General features: G+C 36.9%; 1 protein-coding gene across 1 annotated transcript in view; it reads left to right on the top strand.

Annotated features, from left to right (window-relative positions):
• Positions 1-26,588, top strand: part of MESR6 (misexpression suppressor of ras 6) — a 368,166-nt gene that overhangs the window by 318,445 nt on the left and 23,133 nt on the right. The window contains exon 7 of the mRNA XM_089101988.1: positions 6,620-6,838. Coding sequence (XP_088958114.1) covers positions 6,620-6,838 — 219 coding nt within the window. The remainder of the gene's footprint in view (positions 1-6,619; positions 6,839-26,588) is intronic.

The following is a 26,588-nucleotide window of genomic DNA, read 5'->3' as shown; positions in this document are numbered from 1 at the left end:
TTAATTTTTTAATTGAAATTAGAGAAACCCCTAGAAATTTTAGATTAAGCTTTTATTTATTTAATGAACTCGGTACGTCATCTTATGGGTAGATGTTTATATTGAAAAGATATGGTATCAAGTGAACAAAAAAAAAGATAGAAAAACCGAGAAAAGTTTTTCGTCTCATATTTTATTTTTAAGAATAATCATGGTTGCAGCTCTTGCTGCAACCTAGTATAGAGCAAAACACAGCACATAGTAAGCAAATGGTAAAAAACGCGCTTTGAAAACCTAATAAGAAAAAAATGACACTGGTTCGGGAATAGTAACTATTATTACTTTTAATCTTAAAAATAAATGTTTATTGCAAAATGAAATTCATGGTGATTTAAAAAAAAGCCAGAAGCCTTCAAAAATGGTATCGATCGAAAAAAAGTGCACCATTGGAACTCGAATAGTCGAAAACCTTATCTAGAAGAATAACAGTCCCCCCCACCTTGAGCAACATGGAAAATCGCTGCTTGGCATGTTTCAAACAGTTCGTGGTAACGAACTGTAAGTAAGGAGCGACCCGCCTCAATAGTAACCAAAACTTTAAAAAAAGGGATGTAAAAATTTGGCTGATTTTCGAAAAAGGGGGAAAGACTCCCTAAAAGTTATAGAACCTTAATGAAAATCACAACATCAGATTCAGCGCATCGGAGAGCCCTACTGTGGATGTTTTAAGCTCCTATCTGCAACCATGTGGAATTTTGTATTTTTTGCCAGAAGAAAGATCACGGATGCGTGTTTATTTGTGTTTTTTTTTTCCAGGGGTGATCGTATCGACCGAGTTGTCCTATATAGAATATACGATATAGAATATCATGGGAGGGCTCACTGGAACGAAAATCAAAAGTTATAGTGCCCTTTTTAAGTGACCAAAAAAATGGAGGGCACCTAGTCCCCCTCCCACGCTAATTTTTTCTCCAAAGTCACCCGATCAAAATTTTGAGATATCCATTTTGTTCAGCATGGTTGAAAATATGATAACTATGTCTTTTAGGATGACTTAATCCCCCAAAGTCCCTGGGGGGAGGGTTGAAAGTATGAACTTCTGGTAGTGGGGGGATGGGTCGGGGGTTATGTGGGAGGATCTTTACATGGAGGAAGTTTTCACATGGGAAGGGACATTGCTATGAAGGGGGTGCTGGATTTCCCAGCATTATTGAAAAAAAGATCAGAAATTAAATAAAAAAAAAACAAGTTTTTTCAACTGAAAGTAAGGAGCAACATAAAAACTTAAAACGAACAGAAAATATTACTTATATGATTGGGTTCGCCCTCTAGTCAATACTTCGCTCTTTAAGCCAAAGATTTTTTAGTACTTTCATAAAAGCTATTTATTCTAATTAACGGCCTTTGTGATTAAGGGGTCATTGTTAAAGAACTGGAACAAAATTCGAAACTTTAGCGTAAAGAGCGAGGTATTGACTAGGGGTAAACCCCCTAATATACGTATTAAAAATATATGATTATAGAAGTTCATTAGGTTAGTTAATTCGTAAGTTACGTATATTTATTACTAATAAAAAACTTTAGTAAATATAATTAAACAACGTTCGAGAAAGCCATTTAACCAAATAAAAGTAAAATTAATATGCAAATTTGGTGTTGATTATTCATGTACGGTGAGCCAAAATCAAACTCTGCATTAATTCAAAAACGTTCAAAAATTGAATAATAAAAACAAAGTTTTTTTAACTGAAAGTAAGGAGCGACGTTAAAACTTAAAACGAACTTCCGTATATGAAAGGGGCTGTCCCCTCCTCAACGCCTCGCTCTTTACGCCAAAGTTTGACTTTCCCACAACTCTATTTTTATAAACAATTAAAAACTTTAGTGTAAAGGGCGAGGCATTGAGGAGGGGACAGCCCCTTTCACATACGGAATAATTTCTGTTCGTATTAAGTTTTAACGTCGCTCCTATTTTCAGTAAAAAAAAAAATTGTTTTTAATTATAATAAATATAATAATTATAATTAATTATAATAAATAAACAAACTATAGCCTATATTAACTGAAACGTTTAATATAAAGAGGAGGTTCAGAGATTGATGAATTATAGGCTATTAAATTTATATATTAAGAACAGGGTTCTCTTTAGAGTTCACGGACAAAGGCAATTAAATTGATTATATCAAACAGTTCGTGGTGACGAACTTTGAGTAAGGAGCAACTCTGCTCAATAGAAACCGAAACTCTAAAAAACTGAATGATATTTGTTATCAACAGATACATAAAAAGAATTGACTTTTTACGCTGATTCCAAGTATATTAGATTCATTAAGTTTAAGTTTTTCAAGTATAATTCTACCCATTAAAACCCACGAGCCTGAGAAAAATTGACTGATTTTCGAAAAAGGTGGAAAACTCACCCCAAAAAATCAAAGAATATTAACAAAAATGCACCGCATCAGAAAACCTTACTGTAGAGGTTTCAAGCTCCCATCAGCTAAAATGTGGAATTTTGCATTATTTGCCAGAAGAAAAATCATGGATGCGCGTTTTTTTTTGTTTTTTTTTTTAAGGGGTAATCGTATCAAACCAATCGTCCTAGATGGTCGGGAGAGGGTGAATTCAAACAGAAATTAAAAGTTCTAGCACCCTTTCTACGTGACCAAAAAGATTAGAAGGTATCTAGCCCCCCCCCCCCCACGCGCCTTTTCCCCAAAGTAGTCCGACCAAAAGTTTGAGATAGTTAAAATTTTGAGATTTTGTTAATCAAAGTTGAAAAATCCAATAACTATGTCTTTGGGTGTAACATGACCCCTCTATCCCCCGGGGAAAGGTCCGTAAGTTATGAAATTTGCCCATTGTTTACATTTAATATTTGTTATTGGGAAGTATACGGACATTTTTAGAAGCAGAGGGGATTTTCTGGTGGGGGTGGGTTTCATCGGGAGAATTTTCCCTGGCTTGGGAAGTTTCCGAGGTTGAACTTTCCAGGGCAATTTTACACTTGGGGATTTGAGAGAATTCCTTTAACGAAATTCTTTTTATTTGTCTTATTTTCTTTTTGCCGACTTAATCTTGTATGTGGTGATGCTCCGAGGGAATTGTCCGGGGGAAATTTTCAGTGGTTTGAAATTGTCTGGGGAATTTTTCAGTGATGGGGGGATTTTCCGTGGAAGCCATTTCCCACTTGGAGGGATTTCTGGGAAAAAATTCCACAGACGGGGTATTTCTTGAGTGATGGAAAAAACGATTAGAAATATAAATTCTTTTCAAATGAAAGTATGTCAAGGAGAATTTTTCAGGCGGTATCGTCCGCAAGAAATTTTACGGGGGGAGGAATTTTCATCGAGGACGGAACTGTCCGGAGGGACTTTTACGGGGGGGGGGGGGTGGGTGGGCATTTTATGTGAGAGAAACTTTCTACAGAGGAGTCTACCGTAAAATGAGGGGAAACCAGATTTACTGACATTACTTGAAAGACGATCAGAAACTAAATAAACGACAATTTTTTTCAATTGAAAGTAAGGAGCAACATTAAAACTCAAAACAAACAAAAATTGTTGCGTAAATGAGGGGGTGCTCCCCTCCTCGATACATTACTCGTTACGCTTAAGTTTGTCCCATTTAAAAAAAAAAAAAAAACAACTCCTGAAATATAAAGGGCCGTTTAATTACAAGTAGAAGCTTTTTTAAAAGTGCTAAAAAACTTTAGCGTGAAGTGCAAGTTACCAGGGAGGGGGGCAACCCCTTCATATACGGGATAATTTCTGTTCATTTTGAGTGTTATTATTGCTCCTTACTTTCAGTTGAATTTTTTTTTTATTTAACTATTATCTAATAGCTAGAACGCTGTTTTTCTGTTCTGAATAGATACTTGTTATATGCGAGTAATAATAAGCATTAGATGGAAACTTCATATCCAAGGAAGACCTTCTGTATTTTAATAGAGTTGTAAGTTATGAACACCTTGTAAAATATATATTAGGTTGCAATCTATGAGCTAAAGCTAATTTGTCTTATGTTTTCCTCGCAAACATATGTATTATTACGAAAACACAGTGTTAGTAGATTGTAATTATTGGATGGAAACTCTGTCTTCAAGGAACCTTTCGATTTTTAACAAGTTCTGTAGAGTTCCCCCCTTCTGGGGAAAAGATATCCCCCAATAAAACGAGCACGGGGAACTGATAAGCGAGAAAACTCAAGCGCTTTGTGAGCTTTAGTAGGGTGATATGTAATATATATTTTGAAGACAAAAAACATCAAAATAATGGCGCACACAGAAGCCTAACCATAGGCAGGTCAAAATACGCAAATCCTTAATATGAAAATGTGATGTATTTATTGGTCAACGTATAAGCCGAGGTGACTCCCCCATTTTCCGCCACCTGGCTTCCATCTCGGAACGTCAAGTTTGCCACATAGTTCGGCCACGCTTGGCACTTGTCACGTGGTGTACGTCATTTCTGAAAGGGAGCGCCCCCTTTGTATGACCAAAACGAAATAAAACTGAACGTTGCATATTGTTGGAAACAGACTCAGCACAGGGAATAAACTTGTACGTTGTTTCACATGATTGGAAAGTATTTTCAACTCACGACTAAGCAATGTACATTTTTATCAAATCTCGAGCAATAGACCCCTGTTAATCGCAAATTAATTTATTTCATTTTTGAATAACAAAATTATATTCTAAAGTATAGCTTGACTCTTTGTAATCGGTGAAGTCTGACTGCAAAATTTTCCACAATCTAGTGATTATTCTTTTTCCAACCTCTATGAATGTACAAAAAGAACCTGATAGTTCACACTATTTTATGACTTCTGGCAACTCTGCTCGCACATCAAACATAGACAAATCAGAGCTAACCAATCACTAAGCCGCCCACGCATTTTCTTTTGTTGCGGATCAAAGTCCGTAAAAATCGATCTTCTTATTTGAACGAATCCCTGTGCTGAGCCCCCACACAAGAGGGTGGAGTAATCATTAGGCTACTGCTTTTCATAGCATACCGTTTTTGAAGGCTATTGTCTGCAAATTTCAAGCTTCGACAGCTACTAGTATTATTTGCCAACGTCCGGCTATTAAAAAGTTGTATTATTATAGACTAAGCAAAGATTATTTTCAGGATACAAAAAAATATAGAAAATCTTAAAATTTTTTTGGTACTCTTGCATTATATGGGCCTTTACAAGGAAACGAGTTACGAAAAACCCGTTTTTGACGGGTTAACCGCTATAGAGTAATACAATGATAGGCTAGCATGGTTTTTATTGCGTATACGATATTTAAACTGTTGTTTTTTGGGGGTTGGATGCGGGGGGGGGGGAGGTACCTAGGTTAGGTTACGTATTTAATATATGCTATGCTTTATACCTCCCCCTAATGTGCAAATATATAGCCGAAATTTGTTTCTAAACTATTATATATTCATCCTATTTAATTTTTATTTCATTAGCATTAACCAAACCTGACTTTTTAGAAAGGCCCATATAATGCAAGAATACCCTTTTTTTATATGTACATGAATGAGCGTAATTATTGTAGCGAAGTCCTTAGGTCGTGGGCAAAAATACCAAAACCAATAATGGAAACGAATTACGTTACAAAAAAAAGAAATAATTTATAAAACAAGGGTCAGGGGCGTCGTGTGGGGGTGGCAAGGAGGGGGGGGCAGTTGCCCCCCCCCAATAATGTGGAGAAAACATATTATACATCCCATGCCCTTTGACTATCCAGATATGGACCCTTCTTCCCCTCCCCCAATAAAAATGCTGGAGAGTCGCTCCTGACAAGGGGATGAGTGAAAAAACCAAAAAAGTGTAAAAAAGGCGTATGTATGGAAAATATTGGAAGTGAAACAGAGATATTGAGATGCTACCCCTCGATGAAATCAATTTCGACAGTCTTTGGCTTTGGGGTCTAATAACCTTTGTTGGCTTTTTTTCTGCTCAAGAATAAAAAATATTTCTTATGTTTTAAATGCACAGCTAACCTTTACTGCCAGTTTTTCTGAGTTAATATTGTAATATCCATTTTATTACCATACACTTTTTCTCAAATCTAAATTTTAAAATTTCGTTTTCTATGGCCTGTATATCATTCTTTTCTATGTTGCAGCTACAGTTGCGGCGGTCAGGGCTGATATACCTACAGCTGGTTAGTTTTCATCTGAATTGCATTATCAATCTGCATTATTAATAATATTGTTTTATCAATTCTACGTCCCCCACGGACAAGCTTTGCTTTTTAAGGGAAGTAGCCATAATTTTTGTTTATATGTTTTGTCAATAAATCTTACTCTCTCTGTCTCTCTCTCTCTCTCTCTCTGTCTCTCTCTCTCTCTCTTTCCCTCTCTCTCTCTCTCTCTCTCTCTCATACGAATAAGGTGAGCAAGGTTGTAACCGGTTTAACCAGTAAAGGCTTGAACCGGTTACAAGGTTGTAACCGGTGTAACCGGTTTAAGGACTCCTTCGAGCACCAACCCCTCACCGAGAAAAAAGAACACATTTCGTCCAGTCGATACGTCGATACATGCCCGTCGATGCATACCAATATTTCATCAAACATTCAAAGATCAATTCTTTTCGAGCTGATCGTTTCTTTTTCGATTCCTCTTATTCTTCACCGATTTTTCAGGAGGAAATTAGCAGTTGACTTAGTTGACTCCGTCTTGAAGTCGTACTCCGATATAGATATTGATTGGACGTCAATTCATGAAGCTGGATGCACAATTGATGAAAATGGCTTACCACACCATGTTTCGACGAGAGAGGATATTGCCAACATTTATGTACCCGATGTTGAACTCTTCCTGAAAAACCTTGGATATACTCCAAATGCTATAACAATAGCCAGGTAAGCCTCCTTTTAAAGGCATGTCTTAATTAGTATGGTAGCATGGTAGCTTCTCTTCATTAAAACACGTTCTAAGACAGAATAAAATAGAGATACTGGGGTTATTCATATACTTATCATATACAATAATTTAGTATAAAGAGAATCAAACAAGGACGTATCCAGGGGGGGGGGGGTAGGTGCGTTTTCCATCAATCATCTCGTCACCACTGCCAAAGACTAGCACGCTGGAACTTCGATGTATGGAATCCCAAGGGAAAAGAAAAATTCTTTATATCTAGGATTTCGATATATTGAGGTTCGATATATCAAGGAAGACTTCGATAATTCGAGAAAAAAAAATCCGTAAAAAGAGGCTTTCAAAGAAAAGTAAAGAGCCTTACATAACCTTAAGACTAGCAAAAAATGGTCCCATAATAATTCAAGCTTAAAACAACCAGAAATTAAAATAAAATTTTCACAATCAAAGATAGAGGTAGCAGGCTTTTATATAGATGAACGATTAAACCCTGAAAAGAGTAAAAATAAAAATGAATAGTCAAGTAAAACTTAAAACGAACTGAAATTACTACAAACAGGAGTACGGCTATTGCCTCCCTCCTAACCGTAACCCTTCTAAAGTCTATTCTGTCGTTTTCATTTTATTGAAAACTATGTTTTTTTTGAACAGCGTGCTTTAATCTTTCAAAATATTGGCAAAAATAAATAATTAAATAAAATACTATAATAATCAAGATGACTGAAAAGAGCCAGTGGAAATGAACTGAATGTTTAATGTATATGTTTAATTTATATGTTTAGGTATATGTTTATATGTTCAATGTATATGTTTAATATTTAATGTATATGTTTAATGTAATTCATGGGAATATCAGCAACTGAAGACCCAAGATTTTATTTAATAATAATGTTCTTATTTTCTATTATATATTTATAAAAATTATGGATATATCTTTTAAGAACCCAATAGTGTTTTTCTCAATTGCGTAAACAAAATAGGCCATTATGTCTTATCTTCGGCATTACTCGCGACGATAATGGAATTAGAAGATTTTTTCAGGGAAATGCAACAAAAGCTATTAATTTCTCAATTTTCGACCTAACTAGGACATTTTTCCCATTTTTTTTTGTAACCTATACATAAACAAGATGAATAAATTGAATTGGAAATTTGGAGCTTGCTGATGCAACCACATAAGCTGCATGAGAGAAAGCAGAACCCAAGCTACTTTATTCGGCTATGTCATTCTTATGGACCATTTAAAAAAGAGTTCACCAACAACCTCTTATGCCTAGAGAGTTAGTTCTGCCTCCCCCTTCTCTTTCCCCCTCTATCTTTCCTTTCCAATTTGTTTAATTCATTTATTTTGATTGGCATGGTAGTTTTTGTTGTTGTTATTTTTTTTCCTTTTTTGTCTTTTTCTCTTTTTTTTCTTTTTTTATTATTCTTCTTGTGCTTCTGTTTAATTTTCATGCTATTATTTAATGTTATGTTTAGTCTCCCACTCTCACAGGCCAAAGAGCCTTTGTGGGGGTCTAAAGTTTTTAATTTTTCTCTGTTTCTTTTAAATAAATTGATTGATTGACTGATTGACTTCATTTACTTCAAATTACTTTCATTTACAGAGCGCGTCTTTTAGTTTCGTTATTGCAACCGCAGCAGCAACCAAGCAGAGTACCAAAATTAAACGACTTTTTAAAGAAACTCTCTCGTGGAAATTATTTCCCATATGAATCTATTTTGAAATCCGAATCAGAAATGACGTATAGTTGTCTTGATTCATTCACACAAATTTGCTCAGAATCGGGATTGATTGAAATATGGACATTAAACGGTATCTCGTAAGGAGTGTTTATGACCGCGATATTTTCAACAAAAATAAGTGAGGTTTCACGATAAATTGGCAAGTATAGAAATCCTGCTCTTGTCCTAGAAATATTATCTGGGAAAAAGAGAATGTCTAAATTCTAGGATCTTTTGAACAGCGTACTTGCTTCTGAGACATATTCCCTAAGGATTTACACTTACATTTACAATGGTTCGTTTACGGCGAAAAAGAATTTCATAAGCTGACAAAATGAAATGGGGTACTTATGCATTATAAATAACCCACCGCTATAGACTGTACAAGGAAATCAGACAGGAAACCAGACAAACGGGTATTTGCTAGATAAATGGATCGCAAAGCGTGATTTCTTATTGCGTTTACAATATTTAAACTGTTGTTTTTTTGTTATTTAGGGGGGGGAGTATCTAGATTAGGTTAGGTTACGTATTTAATATTTGCTATGCTTTATCCCCCCCCCCCCTATAAATATATAGCACAAGTTTGTTTCTAAACTTTTATATTTTCATCCTATTTTATTTCATTAGCATTAACCAAACTTGACTTATTTCATGTATAGCGGTGGGTTATTTATAATGCATAAGTACCAGAATGGTTTGCATTCTCTTGGAACAAAAGAAAGACAATATGGTAGGTCATCAGGATTATCTTCGTAACACCCTTGTTTTTACTTCAGTCCTTTTGCAAAAGCATAAAGACACGCGTTGAACCTCTTAAATCACATGTTAGAAGAACTCATTTTCGTCTTCTTCTTCCATTGAATGACTTGAATAATTGTGTAGAGTTTGGAGCTCCAATTTCAAACCACTAATAAAGTAGTGATACGCAAAACCGTTCAAGTAATATTTTTTTGGCAATTGAGTGTGTGTTCCAGAAGCTAGTCGTTAATTGTTATATATTATTTGCCATTACCTTCATCCTAAAATGGCTCATAATTACAGATTTTAGCCCTTGTATACTCATAATAAGCAAAAAGTATTCAGATTTTAGTTATTAGCATTTATCGAGGCAACGTTGTAGCGTTGCCTGTAGTAAAGAACCAAAAGCCTTCAATGCATTATTTATGTTTTTTTTTAGACTTCATATGAATAGGGGTGGCTGTAGAAATTTCGAAGGTCACTCATTCGATTCAAAGTTGAAAGTTCAAATGCCCTTTTTAAGAGTCGGAGGGGATTGATGCCTCTTTAGATGCCCCCCCCCCCCCATCAACACTGATCAAAATTTTGAGATAGCGATTTCGGTCAAAATAGTTGAAAGGTTCAAACACTATACCTTCGAGGATGATAAGACCCCCCCCCAAGGGTTTGTACATTGTACAATCTATTGTTTACTTATGCAATTTATTTATTTATTATTATTAGTTTATTATTGGGACAGAAGGGGATGTTTGATCTTGGGTGTCCGAAAAGACTAAGAGCATTAAGGTAAAACTTCAGGGAGTGTTGGCGGCATGCTGAAGTAAATTAAAAAGGAAATTGTGCATCCAGGTTATCACAAGGGCATATCTGCAATATCTTAGGAACTGCTAAGGGTGTTAACTTGGAAGTTTCAGGGCTACTACTATTACTATAACTACTACTACTACTACTCTTGCCACTATTACTACTACTTTCACTACTGCTACTACTACTACTACTACCACAACTCTCGATTGCGACTACTTGCTACTGCTATTACTTGTGCCTGCAACTAGCCAACTACTTGGGAGTGTGACTGTGACTGCTTGACTACAACTACGACTATTCGTGACTGCGAATACTTGCGATTGCGACTACTTGTAAAGGTAATGCATAGCCTACATGACATACATCCTAGGAGCAAATAATGTTAAAATTAAAGTAAAACTTGGTTAAACTGCAAAAATCATAATATTTCAAGGGGAAAGCTCTCCTCGTGTACAAGCCCAAAAGTTCGATTCTTTCTCACAATTCTATTTTTTTAAACATTAAAAAAACTTTAGCGTAAAGAGCGAGGCGTTGAGGAGGGGACAGCCTCCTTTCATATACGGAATAATTTCTGTTCGTTTTAAGTTTTAATGTTGCTCCTTACTTTCAGTTAAAAAACTTGTTTTTTTGTTGTTTAATTCTTCGTAAAATCTGTCTATTTTTTGCTTTCTTTTCGAATCTGGTACATCCGTTTCTATAGACCGCCTAATATAAATAACTCCCCAAAATCATCCCAAAACTGTTTGAACATCCCATGTCTGTGGACTAGAATTTAGCTTTGGGAGGGGGATCCCATAACACTGCACAAAAGTAGGCGTTTTGTGGGACTATCGTAGAAAATAATGGAGAAATAACAAAAATCATGATATTTCGGGTATGAGGGCTCAGAACCCTCCCCTCTTGTGTAAGCCTGAAACGCATTCTAAACAAGATACAGGCCCGAGATATAATTTAAGTTTTTTTTTGAAGTGATAATTGAGGGATTACCCCAAGGGCTGTACACAAGGTTGCGCGGCCAACAACTGAGTGAAGTTTCCCATCCGCGACCCAAAGAGTTATAAATGTCCCACGTGTGTTGCAACAAGTGGCCCCCTGAGATGTGCGCCACGGGGCGAAAGTGGTCATCTCCTAATTACTTTCGTTTCTTCTGTAACTACTTTGGAACTTTTGGAACTTCTGTAACTATTTGGAAGAATACTAAAAATCACGAGACTCAATTGTCACATCCAATTGTCTCCTTTTATAGCTACTCCTTTTTTCGGTGCTTGATTTGTGTTTTGTCATTCAGCATGACACTGGTCATTTTTATCACTTTTCCAATAGAGGTTTTGAAACACTACTTTTTATCTATGTATGAAATGATCTTACCACAGTTATAAACATTCTTCTTGATTTGCAAAAAAGAAGTTATGCCAAGAAGTTAAATACCCTGGCAATTATCCCAATTGTTAATTTGCATAATATAATAGCTATCCCTAGAGTTTGACCTTTGCAAAAACTTATCTTTTCGTGAATATTCTTGTTATTCTGGTTTATTTTTTTAGTTAGTTTTTTATTCTTTCAATTATTCAAGCTGTATAAGTTATAAACATTCTATTTTCAACAGGCATTTGATGCATTGCTTCATTTTAGAATTTTAATTTAAACGAGCAGGTGGCTCCATAAGCTGCTTTAAACTTTAATTTAATTATTATATACAAAGTTCCTCCAAAAAGAAAGATGGCGTCCGAGGGGTCACCGACTTCTAAAAATCACATACACCAGGCGGCACGTGCAAAGGGTGGCGGCACTTTACCAAGCGCCAGGGGAAAGGGAAATGCATGGCAGAACTGTGCCATCTGGAATTGAACTGTGCGGAATACTAGGCGCTCCGGGATTTACACTAAGTGGTGGAAAGTTGGTGATCCCTCGATAGCCATTCTCTTTTCGTCACAATTTTCAAAAACAGTAAAAAGTGATACTCGTCCAATAATAAGTATTATTTAAAATATGCAAATCTATGGACGATTTAGTTAAATTAAAACTTAATCGTTTGCAAGAAGACCTGAAGTACCAAGGACATTGGAAATTAACCTAATTATTTGAATGTGTTGAGCAGATCCTTAAATTACCATATATATTACCTTAAACAATTAGTAAAAATAAAAAATTTAATTTTTAATAAAAAAACGTCCATGTATAGTTGTGTAGTTTCCGGTAGTAGCGGGTGCTAAACTAAAAGAAAAACGCGGGTGAATTTCAACCAAAAATAAGGTAAAATATATGATACAATACATTTTAAGGAGGTTCAGCTTTCCTTTGAAGGTGTATTTGTCTTTGGGAATTAACAGATTATTAATGTTCAAAATTTTACGGACGAAAAGCGTTGTCAGACTTAAATAATGAATTTTGTGTTTTTATTTTTACGGTTCAACGTGGCAACAATGACACAATGTTTAAGTGGACTAACAACTTCATTATTTTGAAACAACTAAAAGAAGAAAAAAAAATCGAAAATCGCGGTTTTCAGGTATGAATAGACCTAATGTGGGTCCAAGGAGGGACAAGGCTGTATTCAGGGGGGAAGGTCGAAATACTCCCCACGAAATGTTTGTCCGACTCGTAAAAACGTAACAAAAGTGAATATAAAGAAATTTTTGATGCACTTTTTAAAGTTTTTTGTACCCCCCCTCCTCCGAGAAAAAAATCCTTTTGCACCCCCACCCCCACTCGAAAAAAAATCCTGGATACGGCCCTGAGGGAGGGGGGCAAATATGTATTTAGTTTGATGTCGCTGGTACTTTAACGTGTGTATTAATTATAAATATATTATTTTGTCAATATTACAGGAATCTTGCAAGCAAAAGGGTCACATTTTTATTAAATATTTTGTAAGATACATTTTTTAAGGTCCATTATTTAACAAAATGGGTGTAACCTATGAAAGGGGTAGGCGTGGATCGAAACTTTCCATATCGTACCCCTAATAATAATGAATTTATTGTTTTGAAACAGGATCATTTTGAAAGTATAATGCTGTATCTCGCCTGTGGTAATTCAGAAGGCGTTAAACGACATATTCTACAGAACTTGTATTTGTTTCCTATTCCCCTAAACAAAACAAGTTCTATCAATTGGTTCAATCCCAGAGTCATTGGTAAGGGCCTCTTCCCCCTGAATGGTTCCACATAGATTTTGAAAAATACCTTTTTTGTATTTTCATTGAAAAATACCCTTTTTTGTATTTTTACTGAAGAAATTGAAGTAAACGTTGAAATGAAGTAGTTAGAAGACTAATTTTTCAAAAATGTATTATATCCTGTTCTCTCTCTCTCCGAAATAGTTAGAATTTGGGACTTTTGATGTAAATGTTATGATACAGTTTAATAAAAGCAAAAAGAAAAGATCAGTTTTTCTGTTCTCCTGTAAAAATTATTTTTACAGTTTAATAAAAGCAAAAAAAAGATCAGTTTTTCTGTTCTCCTGTAAAAATTATTTTCTGTAACTTATCGCCTTTTGGGCTATGCAGTCGATCTGTTTATTTTTTAACTTTGCCTCCTTTTTAACTTTTTTTTTAACTTAACTTTACATTTTTTAACCTTCCATTTTTTAACTTAACTGGGACTGACAGTTGTGGGATTGAAACTTAGCGGGAATAAATTAGGGGATAATTTCAAACTCGGAACAATTACCTCTAATAAAAAGGGGTTCCCTTGTTGCAGATTCTGCAGGACATTACCACATCCATTGACAAAAGGTTCCTGTCACATTTTTTTCCTAAAAATTAAGTAGAAGAATCCTAAAGTCTTTGCTTTATGCAAATTCGAATCTTAGCTAACTTTCATAAAGTCTAAAATAAAAGTTAAAGAATGAAATACTCAAGGAGACGCTGACCTCCCCCCAGCCTGGTGTCCATCTTCGGACGCCATGTGTGCCAAACAGTTTCACCACCCTTGGTAAAGTCCTGCCACGCTTGAGTAGAATGCATCTATTGAATTCTATGGAGGCCCTAGGAATTACCATGCTATTCTATAGATGCCATAGGAAGACGTTTCTATAGAAGCTCTACACCTTTTCAAAGAGAGTGAGTATCCTCTCACACCTATACTTCCTGGGCACCTTTCCAGAGCATGTACTTATGGATTTGCTTGGTTTATGTTCCTTCCTATGCTATTTGCTGGGACCTCTACACCTTTTCAAAGAGAGTGAGTACCCCCTCACACCTATACTTCCTTGATACCATTCCAAGCAAAGTGATCAAACACGTTTTGAAACTATAGTTGAAATTGTATATTGCATGCAGAAATTTAGAAATTTAGGACTTTTTTTCATGAGAAAGATGGTGCTCAATGATGATTTACTCCTCTCTCTCTCTCTCTCGCTCTCTCTCTCTCTCTCTCTCTCTCTCTCTCTCTCTACCACAGTTAATTTGTTGTTGTTGGTAGCTCAGTTTAATTTTGGCGGTGACAGCTTCACACATGAAAAAATCTTCCGTGAATATCCGCTATGCATGTATACACTGAGAAGCTGGTCATCATGTGAGAATTACACAATAATTAATGATTATTATGTAAAGTGTAGATTATACAACCCATGTAAATTCTATACAGGATATTTTTTGCAAATTAAAGTTTGTAATTCCTGTCTTGAAGTGGTGCGTGATTCTCATCCTAGAGGTCACCTATGCTCCAATTGCCACTATGATAAATGTAATCAGTGGGAGAATACATATATTGGTATGATTGGAAAGAATCCTAAGCGTGATTTTAGTTTTTTGCTATAAGATTGGTATTGTTGTGGCTTTAGATTGTTTTGGAAAGAGAAGCCGGGTCAGCGATTCGACCGTTGGAACAACAAAAGAATTTGGTTTCTAGGTCATCGTTGTGAAGACAATGGCTACTATGATTATAAGCCCACTGATTTTTATTTGGCTGTGACGGAATGTGATTCGCCACTTGAGGACACTGTTTGTGATATTGTTTCAAATAAGCAAATTGAAACATGTGAATTCTATAAAATGAACAAGAATAGTATCATTGACTATGCTAAGAGATATGACAAGAGTGAAGTTACACTCTGTTGTAGAAAATGCGACCCTGACATTGCAGTACATCAGGATCAGTATACTGTGAATTCAGATAATCTACCTACATTAGTTGTTATCGACAAATACCTAGTAGAAGATGAAATCTAAAGAGTAGAAAAGTCATTTTTATCATGTCTATACATGATTTTTATTAATAAACAGTTTCAAATACATTCTTGGAACATTTTATTTGTGGTGCAGTAAAATCAATATTGAAACTGTTTAAAGGTACATTCTCCTCCAATAAATCGCTCCATCGAAAAGTGCCTACACAGATGTTGAGACACTACTTGTAAGTATAGCCACGACATCTGAACATGAACAAGTGTAGAGCATGAAAGCCACATGTCTTAGTCGTTAAACCCTCTACTATTCATTGATTTTGAATAATAGTTTTTACACTGCTTTCAATAAAGTTGCTGACGTGTGGAGTTGTAGAATTTATACGATAGGCCAAGAGGATCAAAAAATTCAATATTCTTCACTGTTTGAAAGATGCGTAGCCAATGGCCCGTCTTCAAAGTTGATGAAATGCTATTAACAATGGTTAGGGTATTGTTAACTCTTAGAATTTATTCAAGAAAGACCGAAGGTCTGCATTAGAACACGTACTTTGACACGTCTGGATCCATACTAAATATGTTGTTTATTTGGTTTGTATTCATGGTACTAGGTCTAGTGGAACAATGTCGTCGGATGTGGTCTCCGAATAGGTTTCAAACCGACTCAATATTATTAATATGATACTTTGAGTCAAAGCATCGGCAAACGTACACTCTAAACGTACATTCCCTGTTCGTACTATGCTCATATCCTGGGTCCCGGACAGGTCCAAAACAATTACACCATGATTTTTTGAAAACATTGAATCGGTTATTCCTTTTTCAAATAGCTGGGAGTCATGATCTAGGGATTGTATGGCCAACTCGTACAGAGTTCTATAGGATTTTTTGTCAAATGATAGAGTGAACAGTGGAATACCATTCACTTTGCACACAAGGCTAGATACACCGAAAAAATTAAAATCATGGGGGGATTCAGTCCAGGATCCAACAGCACTGCCACTCTTCACAAAGGCCAAAGCCAATTTTGATGGGATTTCCCCATTGATATATGATGAATCGGTATAGCTACCAGATCCGGTGGCGATGCGACGTTGATTGGTGATCGTATGGGGGACAAGAAGTTTAATATTGTTGCCATTGGCTCTTAGCTTTTCCACTGCCAATGCAACAGAGCTCATAACCTGTCTTTTTCGGACGTGGAGATTTGCTGATGTGATAATAACATTTGCATTAGGTGCTGCAGTAAGTGTTTTTCTCAAAATGAAATTCGATGGGACCAGTTGCAACTTTATGTCAATCTTGACATTGGGGGGTAACCATTGGGATATTTTGAATATCTCATGATTTAATTTTCCAACCAGATGATACTCCTGGGTCACTGCAGTAGTAAACTCACCGTCAGTATCAACATCTGATCGATATTCATAGCCCAATGATTGTCCTCTCAACTCCTTGTATGCCTTTGGTTTCGTCATAATAAATTGTATGTAGCTTGCACAGTTGGATAAATTATTCCTAGTGCTCCGCAATTTTTCATTAATGAATATATTAATTTATTTGAACAGGTTTTGTAGAATACAGTTTTCATAGGAGAGACCATCGGCAGCAGTTGAAGTTGTATTATCTGACTTTTTCTTCACCGCAACATTTAAATCAATAAATGTTGATGACAAATCAATGAAATAGTATTCATTGGAAAATATTTGAAAGTGTTTATTTTCCAAGAGGGGTTGTTGGGGATGGAATTGTTCATAATAACCATGATTTACACTGACACCAAAATTTTCAGTATTAAATAGATTCAATGAAGATCTGATTGATGGATTCGATTTCCTATGAGGGATATAAGTCACATTAAAAGAAGAAATCCTTCTTTGATCTAACAGTCTTTTTTCTTTTTCTTCTTCTTGTTGGTCTTCGTTGTTTTATTGCTCGAAGTCCTTATTGATGTCCTTCGCTTCCCGCCTGGGTAGAGACTGATGAGTTAATGACGCACAGACATCCTTTTCAAGCCCTCCCCATTTTGCCGAGATTTGAACTGCCCACCAACGGCTCTTGCTGAAGATCTAATATTTTCCTTAACACTCTCCTTGAAATTCTTACCCGACCCCCAGTCCTGTAGTGTTGAGGCAGCAAAATTTGATACAGCAGGTAAAAGATATTTTCTGGCAAGAGGTAGTGCAGAACGAAATAGCCTACTAAACCAGCTACCAAGACCAAAGCCAGGCATTGTAGTAAGCCCCTTGTAGTAGTCCAATCCATTGCCTATTTGACGTGGACTCAGAGCACCAACAAAGCATTTGATATCGGGACAGACAAATAGAATTCTGCTATTGTTCATTTTAGGTGCTGGTGCTGACAATAGGTCGAAAATGACATGTAATCACTGCTAAACCTTTTGTTATTGCTAGAGGATCACTCAATTCACTTCTTAGTGTTAACTGACAGAGTTCCAAATACGAAGTGTTTACAGGAACATACTGAAGATGCTTTATATTATAGTGATGAACAAGTTCATGGGTTGTTTTTGTTCAAAAACACGTAGGAGGGGGACATTTGAATTACCAACTCTCGATGTTTCCACAAAAGATGCGTAGAGTTATATGCAAGAGTCCGAGGAGAAACCAGGTGGATAGTCAGCAAAAATAACTTGATCCATCCCGTAAACGGTGCCAGCGTTTTTCCCATTGATCATATTCTGTTTAAAGCCAAAAACATCTCTCAGATTATCATTGAGAATAATCATTTCAGTGTCAACAGGTGAGGTAATGTAAATCCTATTGTATTCCAATGAATAATCAAAATGGAATTGACCATTTCTATAATATGAAATTTTTTCTATCGCTTTTATAACACCAATCTTTTATACCTCCCTATCATATATATTTTTATTCGATAGGCGGACATTCTATAGATTCAAGCGCTTCAACCCGTTAATAGCTGACAAGGAGTGACCAGTCGGTTTATCTAATCTTTATGTCATACACACGATCCTTTCTCAGGATGTCATAGGTATTTTTGAGAATACAATCAACAAGAGCCACTTCACACTTTCCGTCATCGAATTTGATGGCGGGGGAGAGTTTCGTCCAAAAATCCTTTGTTTTAAACGATAAGTTATGGGTTTAGTGTCTAGGATTTTTGCCACTTTAAAAAGTTCTGTGGACCACAAGTAATTACTCTTTTCAAAAACATTAGTTGTTCTATTAATTCGAACAGTGTCACCAACATTGAATTCTTTCTTCACAATCGTTTCATTGGAATATTGTTCAAGAAATTTGTCAATTGTATCATGATCAGAATGATGAACTTCCGTTGGGGTTGAATTGGACAATGATCGATGAGGTCGTTGATTATAAATCAACATGATTTTATCTAAATCATTAATAAAAGCAGATGTATTTTTCAATGTACAATATCTTGAAATTAAAATTCGAATAGTTCTTATCAATCGTTCGGCCAATGCAGCCTTTATAGGTTTATGACAATGATAGAGCAGTGTGTTATATTTGTACTTTAACAAATTTACTACCGCGATCCGTTTGAATTGTTTTATACGAATCCTGTTCGAGAATACTTTCAACGGCCTGAGCAACTTCAACACCTCTCTTCGAGCGCAATGGAATGGCATATGCATAGCGACTAAAAACACTGATTGCAAGTAGAATGTACTTGCCCGGTGTATTTTAAAGTCTTTGAATCTCATCTAGAGTTAGGAGATCTGCTTGCATTATATGCAATGAGAAAGAGGCTTTAGTTTTTTGATAATGATTAGCACGAAGTCTATGATTTCTATGCAGAGTGTAACTTGATTCATTTTGTTGTTAGTCTTGTACACTTTTAGCGTGAACACTAGTGACTTTGGAAAGAGTGGTGGGGGAACTTAAACTCCCCACTTCACCAATATTTTCATAAAAACCGTTAAGAACTTCAACCATTTTGAATGTAAACGTGTAGTGTAACGTCCGCTACCCTTTTGTATACTGGTGGTTGGTGGTGGTGGTGGTGGTGACGTTGACTTGATACGTCTTCGCTTTTGTCTAGCTATCAGTGGTGTACTGCTCCTCCTTATTGTCAAGTTTCCACTAGGTGTGCTAGTATTTTCCAAAATTGATTTAAAATCTTCTTCTTCTTCTTCATGTTCATATTTTAATGGTGTTGAGGGTGCATGTTCATTTAATTTTTCTAGAATTTGCCTATTGCTAATAAGGCTTTTGGGGAAGTTTAATGTATTTATACAGTTGTATAGATGAGCGTCAAATGATAATAGTCCTTTACGATTTGTAACCATATCATAGATTAAATCAAGTCGATTATAGCTCTTGCCTTGAATTATAATCTCTTTCCCATTGCTATCAACTTGAAAATGTTCTAGACCGCTTTCCATGAGATAAGTTAGGAGTCGTTTACTTTTTTTACGTTATGAGATGGGCATAATATTTACAGATTTCTATACAATTGAATCAAATTCCCTATTTTTTAATTGTGGTTCAGCAGCATCAGAAGCAGCTGACTCCTGAGGAGATGGTTCTTTTTTTTGATCAAAGTCAGTGGCCTTCGCACGATAGGGCTTATGTTTGTCCACTCGGCCAAGTGCATCTTAAAGTAAAAGCAGTTTCTTATCATCGTCAATATTCTCATTGTCAATGAATTTACTCAAATTGTTCTCAAAGTGTTCCACGGGTGAGAGAGCGAGTTCTATTGAGTCAATTTATAGGGTTTTGCCATACTCTAGAGAAAACTGTTTACAAGTCCTGCAATTATTGGCAGTAAAAGTGTAAAAAGGCTACCACCCGCCTGAAGAAGACGTTTCCTTTTAAAATTCTTTCCTTTGTTTTTAAAGGCTAATGTGCGTACATTGGAACGATGTTGCTTTGCCTGTTGCTTAACTACTTCAGGCAGTTGAACATTGCCCTCGGGCAAATTTAAACAAAGTTCAGATATTAGATTAATGAAATCATTGTCAATACCATGTTTAAGTATGGCTTTCCTAAGTGGGGGTTTTGAAGTGCTTAGAACTGAAAATAAATGTCTATGTTCATGTAGTTTCGTCAGTGTCATGATAGCAACTAATAGGTCTTTTTACTGTACACAGGGAGATATACTGTAATTTCATTGTCAAAAATATCTGTAACTACACGCAAATCCTCGGGTGTATTTTGATTAAGATCCGATAGGATATAGCCGTAGGGTTTATTAGTTGCCTGATTGTACGCTGAGAGCAGAAATTTGGGGGTACCAGCATATATTTGTTAATTGAGGGTTACTAGTAAGCTAGAATCACGAACAACTCAGTAGATGATGTACTATGTGCAATTCATTTTAAGTGTTCGCGTACAATTGCTCTGATGAAATAGGTTGTTTAGAACCAGGGTAAATGTAATTTGTTCATGATGAGAGCGAACGGTGAACAATTGCAGCATTTCCTGGGACTATTGTTCAATAGAATCAGCCAGGATAATTAACCAAGAGCTTCGTTCAATACTTCTTAAAACCTCAAGCCCAAACATGAAGTGTATCTATACCATCCCCATCGTGGCAATTGATTTTATTTTGTTGTATGAGTCCTATTAAAAAAATAGCAGCAAAATATTTTTTTCGGCTGCTTTGAGACCCATTTATCGAAGATTTAAATTGTTTTAGTTAAGAGTGTCGTTTTGCCTGACATTGATGGACCACACAGAAACGATGTGAATGGTGTTTTAAATTGATACATGTTCCCTTCAACAGTTCACCTAGACAACTAACTGTAGACTATAGTTGTCTAATGACTGACTAGTTTCCCTACTAGTCCGTTCATGGATAAGGATGAGAAGAACAGTATCAATAAAGAATCATATTTCTTGTATTATAAAAAACAGCACTTTACAGAAAACAAAGAAAAATACACTTAAGATTTTTTTTTTAAATTTATTTATAATAAAAAACATTAAAAAAATGCACTAGAAAAAGCACTTTAATAAATATACTTTATTTATTTATAAATACAACATTTAATGAAAAATTTTACTTTTAATAATATCACTTTTTTTAATTTGAATGCAACATGTATATTTACAAAAGCACAAAAATCTGCTCTAAGTCAGAAAAAAGGTACCTTTGGTAGTGGTGGCGCTCCCCCCCTGGCGGCATGCCGGGCGGCTCCCCTCCGGGCCGTGAGGCCCCCTCCCCTCCCCCAGGCCGCTAGGCCCCCCAAGGTTTTGGGAAATTTATTGGACTTTACTCAAACCGAGACTTTCCCTATGGCTAACACTTTCGGCTCGGTCGGAAGTTAAATAGTGCCCCAGGGGGAGGGTAGTTACACCGTCTTGGCAAACAGAGACCTTGTCGGAAATGGTACTCATGGCAATTTTTTCTATATATACAGTGAAGTTCCTGTAGTTCAGTGAACGAAGTGCCAGCAATTTTTCTCGTGGACTTGTATTTTCAACAATACAATTCCTATAGATGTCCATGTCGAAATTCTTATCCACTTAGCGCGTGGGTACTCCTTTGCAACGTTTTTTGATTTCCTCGTCGTTTGTCTGTATAAAGTACACCTTTGGACTTACAGACATACCACGAGAAATCATGTCGCTTCCCGTTTCTGTTTTAATAAATAAAACCTGACTTGGCGCCCGACGTTTCACTAGCTCTGGGTAAAGCCCACTCCAATTGGTGTAGTCCATCCGCGATCTGATGATTTCACCGTGCGCCAAATCCTCAAGTAGGTTTGGGGTTTTTACTTTTAGCAGTAGAGAGTCTGTGTCCCCGTAGCAGGCCTCTACTTGCACCTTCTCCGGCTACTGTGCCCTAGCCACATTGTAGTAGAATTCCAACAAGAGCTTTTTAGAGATCGCACTGCCTGCAGCAATATTTTTATTCAGGACAATGCTTCTTTTTTTCTATTCAATAGTACCATGTCTGGGCCAATGATTGTAAAGGAAGTGTAATTTGGATCGGCAATAATTCGAGCACATTGTTTGTGATCGGTCATGACATCACAGCGATTCCTATTGGGAATACTCTCGCACATTTTACGAAAAGCCGAATTTAAAATGGGTTTATAAATTTCTTTTTCGGCTTTTGTCTGCGCTTCAGAACGTTTCTTGACAAAAGTGTCAACAAACGTTTTCAGGTAGGGTTTTTGACTAAACTGGAGGGCTCTATGAACCTTTGTGACGTTGAAACCGTTGTTGCACATCCAGTTTAAAGCCACATGGTGTACAACAATATTTTTCTTCGGCAGAAGGTCAGCAATAAGTTTTTGTTTTGAAGGTGACCAATGGGATCCGTCCACCTCGACTAAACCTCTGTTGCGGGGGCTCAAAGAGTCCCTAGTCACAGGTCTATTGATGCATCGAAAAACAAAATCCTTTACTAAATCGTGAAGCTCAACTGGTATCTCCCCATCAATTTCAAAAAACCATCCAACCGGCCCATTCTCCTTGACACTGTCATTTTTGGGGAGATGGGGGACTTGAGGGTTATTTAATCATTTATAGTCATTGCAGGACAATACAAAATGAAATTAAACCGAAGGGTAGAGGGAAATCATATTAAACAAAACTGTATCCGATTTTTTCACTGTCTTCTCTCCTGTTGGACCAGTTTCTAAGATACAATCCCCGTGAAAAACGTATCCAACCCTCATTGACCTCTCGATGAACAGGTGCTGATCGATGTCGGTAATCAGCCTTATTTTTGCCCCGCTAATTCTTAAGATGGGATACATTACCAGATGAGGAGATGAAAAACAATATCCTAAATCAAGATTAAATACCTCATATATTTTGTCCATATTCTTACACATAATGTCTAACAAAGTTAACACATCACTCGACAAATACAGTTTGCAGTAGTCAAACCCATTTTTACACCCTCCCTCTGCCCACACTTTTTTTTTAGCAGAACTGTATTCATCAGGGGTGCACCTACGATCGTGTAGACTGTCCTGAAACGATTCGATCGAGGGAATAGTTTCCTCCGCGAATCTGGACATGGAACAGTAATAATCATAAGGATATATGCCCTTGACCATCAACAAATCATATAAATCATTTGGAAATTGTTGCTTGAGAAGGGGGAAAGCGTTGCAGCCGTCATCGTTTTTCTGCACTTAAATTAATTCGCTCAATGATTTAGGGCAAAAACTGTAGGAATCTAAAAAGCGAATTTTATTCGTGTACTCAATGTCGTCTTCAACATATCTCCACATAAATTCCAAAACAAGCAACTTTTCCGATGATTTAGGAATGATTTTGTAGGAAAAGCTGGATATCACCCATGCATCATCCACTGTTCCATTTCTTTGATGATGTACAATTGCTGGTAGCACATACTTCAGATCGTAGTTAGAATTATGTATAAAAACCGGAAGAAAGAGTTTAATTGTTTAATTTTTAAATTACATGATTTGTGAGCCCACCCACAAAAGTTACTTTTCCCCGTTGAATTGGGGTCAATAAGATGATTATGATCCTGGACCACGTCTTTTGGGGCAAGAGCACCTCTACAAACCCAACAAATTGCCCCCTTTTCTAGTGCCCGTTGCTCCTTATCGGATAATGACATTGGGTAGTTGGTGTGACGTAATTTTAAAATTGCACCGTTCGCGGTTTTTGTTAAATACACCAATAATTTCTCCATGCTACCCTCCTCATCCATAGCAAAAAAAAATCTTCCAATTGCATTTTATTGTTGGAATCGCAACGGGCATGGGCATAGGAACACGCAACTAGTTTGTGTTGCTTGACTATATTTGGCCTTGTTGGGTCTGATACCTCCAACAGTCTTGATTCACAATCGAAAGATACTTTGTCAGCTTTTAGCAGGGAGTTTTGGAAGTTTCTAAATTGTAAAGTATTTTTACCTTCTGCCGGCATTCGTATTCTTTGATTGCCATGAATTTTGCAATATCTCATGTGATCTGAGAATGTTCGTTCAGATCTAAATGAGGAAAGGCACATGGGGCAATAGTGACATTCCCTTTTGTTCGTGCCTTGGGATAAGAGTCGACTTATTGCCGTAACGGGGAAAAAATGACCATAGGGATTTCCATCTTTGGGAGGCTCATAGACAACCCAAACACAATTTTTAACATTATCTACCAACGGTGTCCTAACTGAATATAAAACCCCTTTTTTATTCGGCTTCTTTCCCCCATTTACAAATTCTATATCATACTGTAGAAAATCTACCTCCAACCGAGATTTTCATTTGCTTTTTCAAATATGGTTATTTCTTTTAAGGACACCGGATACTTTCCCTCTAAACAATCAAAATTTACTTTAGGGAAATTATCTCCACCGTTACGTGCAAGTCTGTCGAGATTTTTCATTGTTGAATCATTTTTTAATGTTTTATGGGCTGCTGCTAAAAATGCATATTTAAAGCACTGCAGCCCCGTGTCAAAATTGAAACCCTGACCCCTTTTGGTAGCCGATAAATCTGGGTGGCATTTATTCGTCGACTACCTCTCCCCGCCCCTCTTAAAATAAAGTTTTTTTTAAATCTATTGAGATTCAGATCCATGTATTCAATGTATAAAATGGTGGACCCGCTTCCCCTCTCGTTAAATGTGTCAAAAGTTGATGTTAATTTATTAACCCAATTGAAAAGGTTTCCCTCAAATTCATTTAAACCAGGGTAAAAAGTTTGATTGCCAGTTGAAAAATGAAAATAAAAAATGTCACCAGATGTCCCCTTTTGTAAATAAACTTTTTGATTTACCGATGCTTTAATCCCCCTGCCCCCCCCCCATTTCTGAATCTGAATCTCAATAAGTGCTCAAATTCGGTCGATGTAGGTATGAAGAACATTTTCAGGGTATGTTAAAATGACACCCCCGTCAACCAGGTTTTCCTCGGGGGGATTAAAATCTACCCTATGTGTTTGCAAGTGACCTAGAGCAGACTCTAACAAATAAAATTCACGTAATTCCGGGGACGCGACACTATTGTCATGTCCTGCACCTATTTGCAAAGGACCCAATTCACTAATAGTAAAGTCATCGTCAAAAATGTCCCCGGAAACATTAGATCCAACAACTTGCATAAGGCTATCCATTTCTTCCGTTGTAAATTGAAAATCCCGGGGAATACTAAACGACGTACCTTCACTAACATCATCCGGCGACAGTGGACAATTACCCATGATATTTTGAAGTCCTGGGCCAGGGAAGGCAGTTGTTTTTGTAGCTTCCCCCTGAAACTAAAATGAATGGATTGAATGTTTTTTCTTTGAGGAAAGTTTTATCACAATTATAGCACACTATTTATTTTTTCTTAGTTGGATTCGTATTTATCAAACAAATGTATAATAAATTAAAATTTTTCCTTATAGCATTATTTATAAAACAAATGCATAATAAATTACAAATTTTTGCTTATAGCATTATTTATAAAACAAGTGCATAATAAATTACAAATTTGGTTAATAGCACACATGCAAACGTTCACACACGCACACACATACACACACACGTACACGCTCACACACACACACACACATGCGTACGCATACGTTCACACACACACACACGCACACACACACACACACGTTCACACACACACGTTCACACACACTCGTTCACACACACACGTTCACACACACACGTTCACACACACACGCTCACACACACTTTCACACACACACGTTCACACACACACGTTCACACACACACGTTCACACACACACGTTCACACACACACACGTTCACTCACACACGTTCACACACACACGTTCACACACACACTTTCACACACACACGTTCACACACACACGTTCACACACACACGTTCACGCACACACGTTCACACACACACGATCACACACACACGTTCACACACACTCGTTCACACACACACGTTCACACACACACGTTCACACACCCACGTTCACACACACACGTTCACACACACACGTTCACACACACACGTTCACACACACACGTTCACACACACACGTTCACACACACACGTACACACACACGAGTTCACAAACACACTTACACACACACACGATCACACACACACGTTCACACACACACGGTCACACACACACGTTCACACACACACGTTCACACACACACGTTCACACACACACGTTCACACACACACGTTCACACACACACGTTCACACACACACGTTCACACACACACGTTCACACACACACGTTCACACACTCACGATCACACACACACGTTCACACACACACACGTTCACACACACACGTTCACTCACACACGATCACACACACACGTTCACACACACACGGTCACACACACACGTTCACACACACACACGTTCACACACACACGTTCACACACACACGTTCACACACACACG

The sequence above is a fragment of the Artemia sp. Qi Xiang Cuo genome, chromosome 16, assembly GCF_049724085.1.
Source record: "Artemia sp. Qi Xiang Cuo chromosome 16, ASM4972408v1, whole genome shotgun sequence".
Taxonomy (NCBI): Eukaryota; Metazoa; Arthropoda; class Branchiopoda; order Anostraca; family Artemiidae; genus Artemia; species Artemia sp. Qi Xiang Cuo.
Note: the sequence above shows the minus strand (reverse complement) of the source record. Positions and strands in the feature narration are given on the sequence as shown.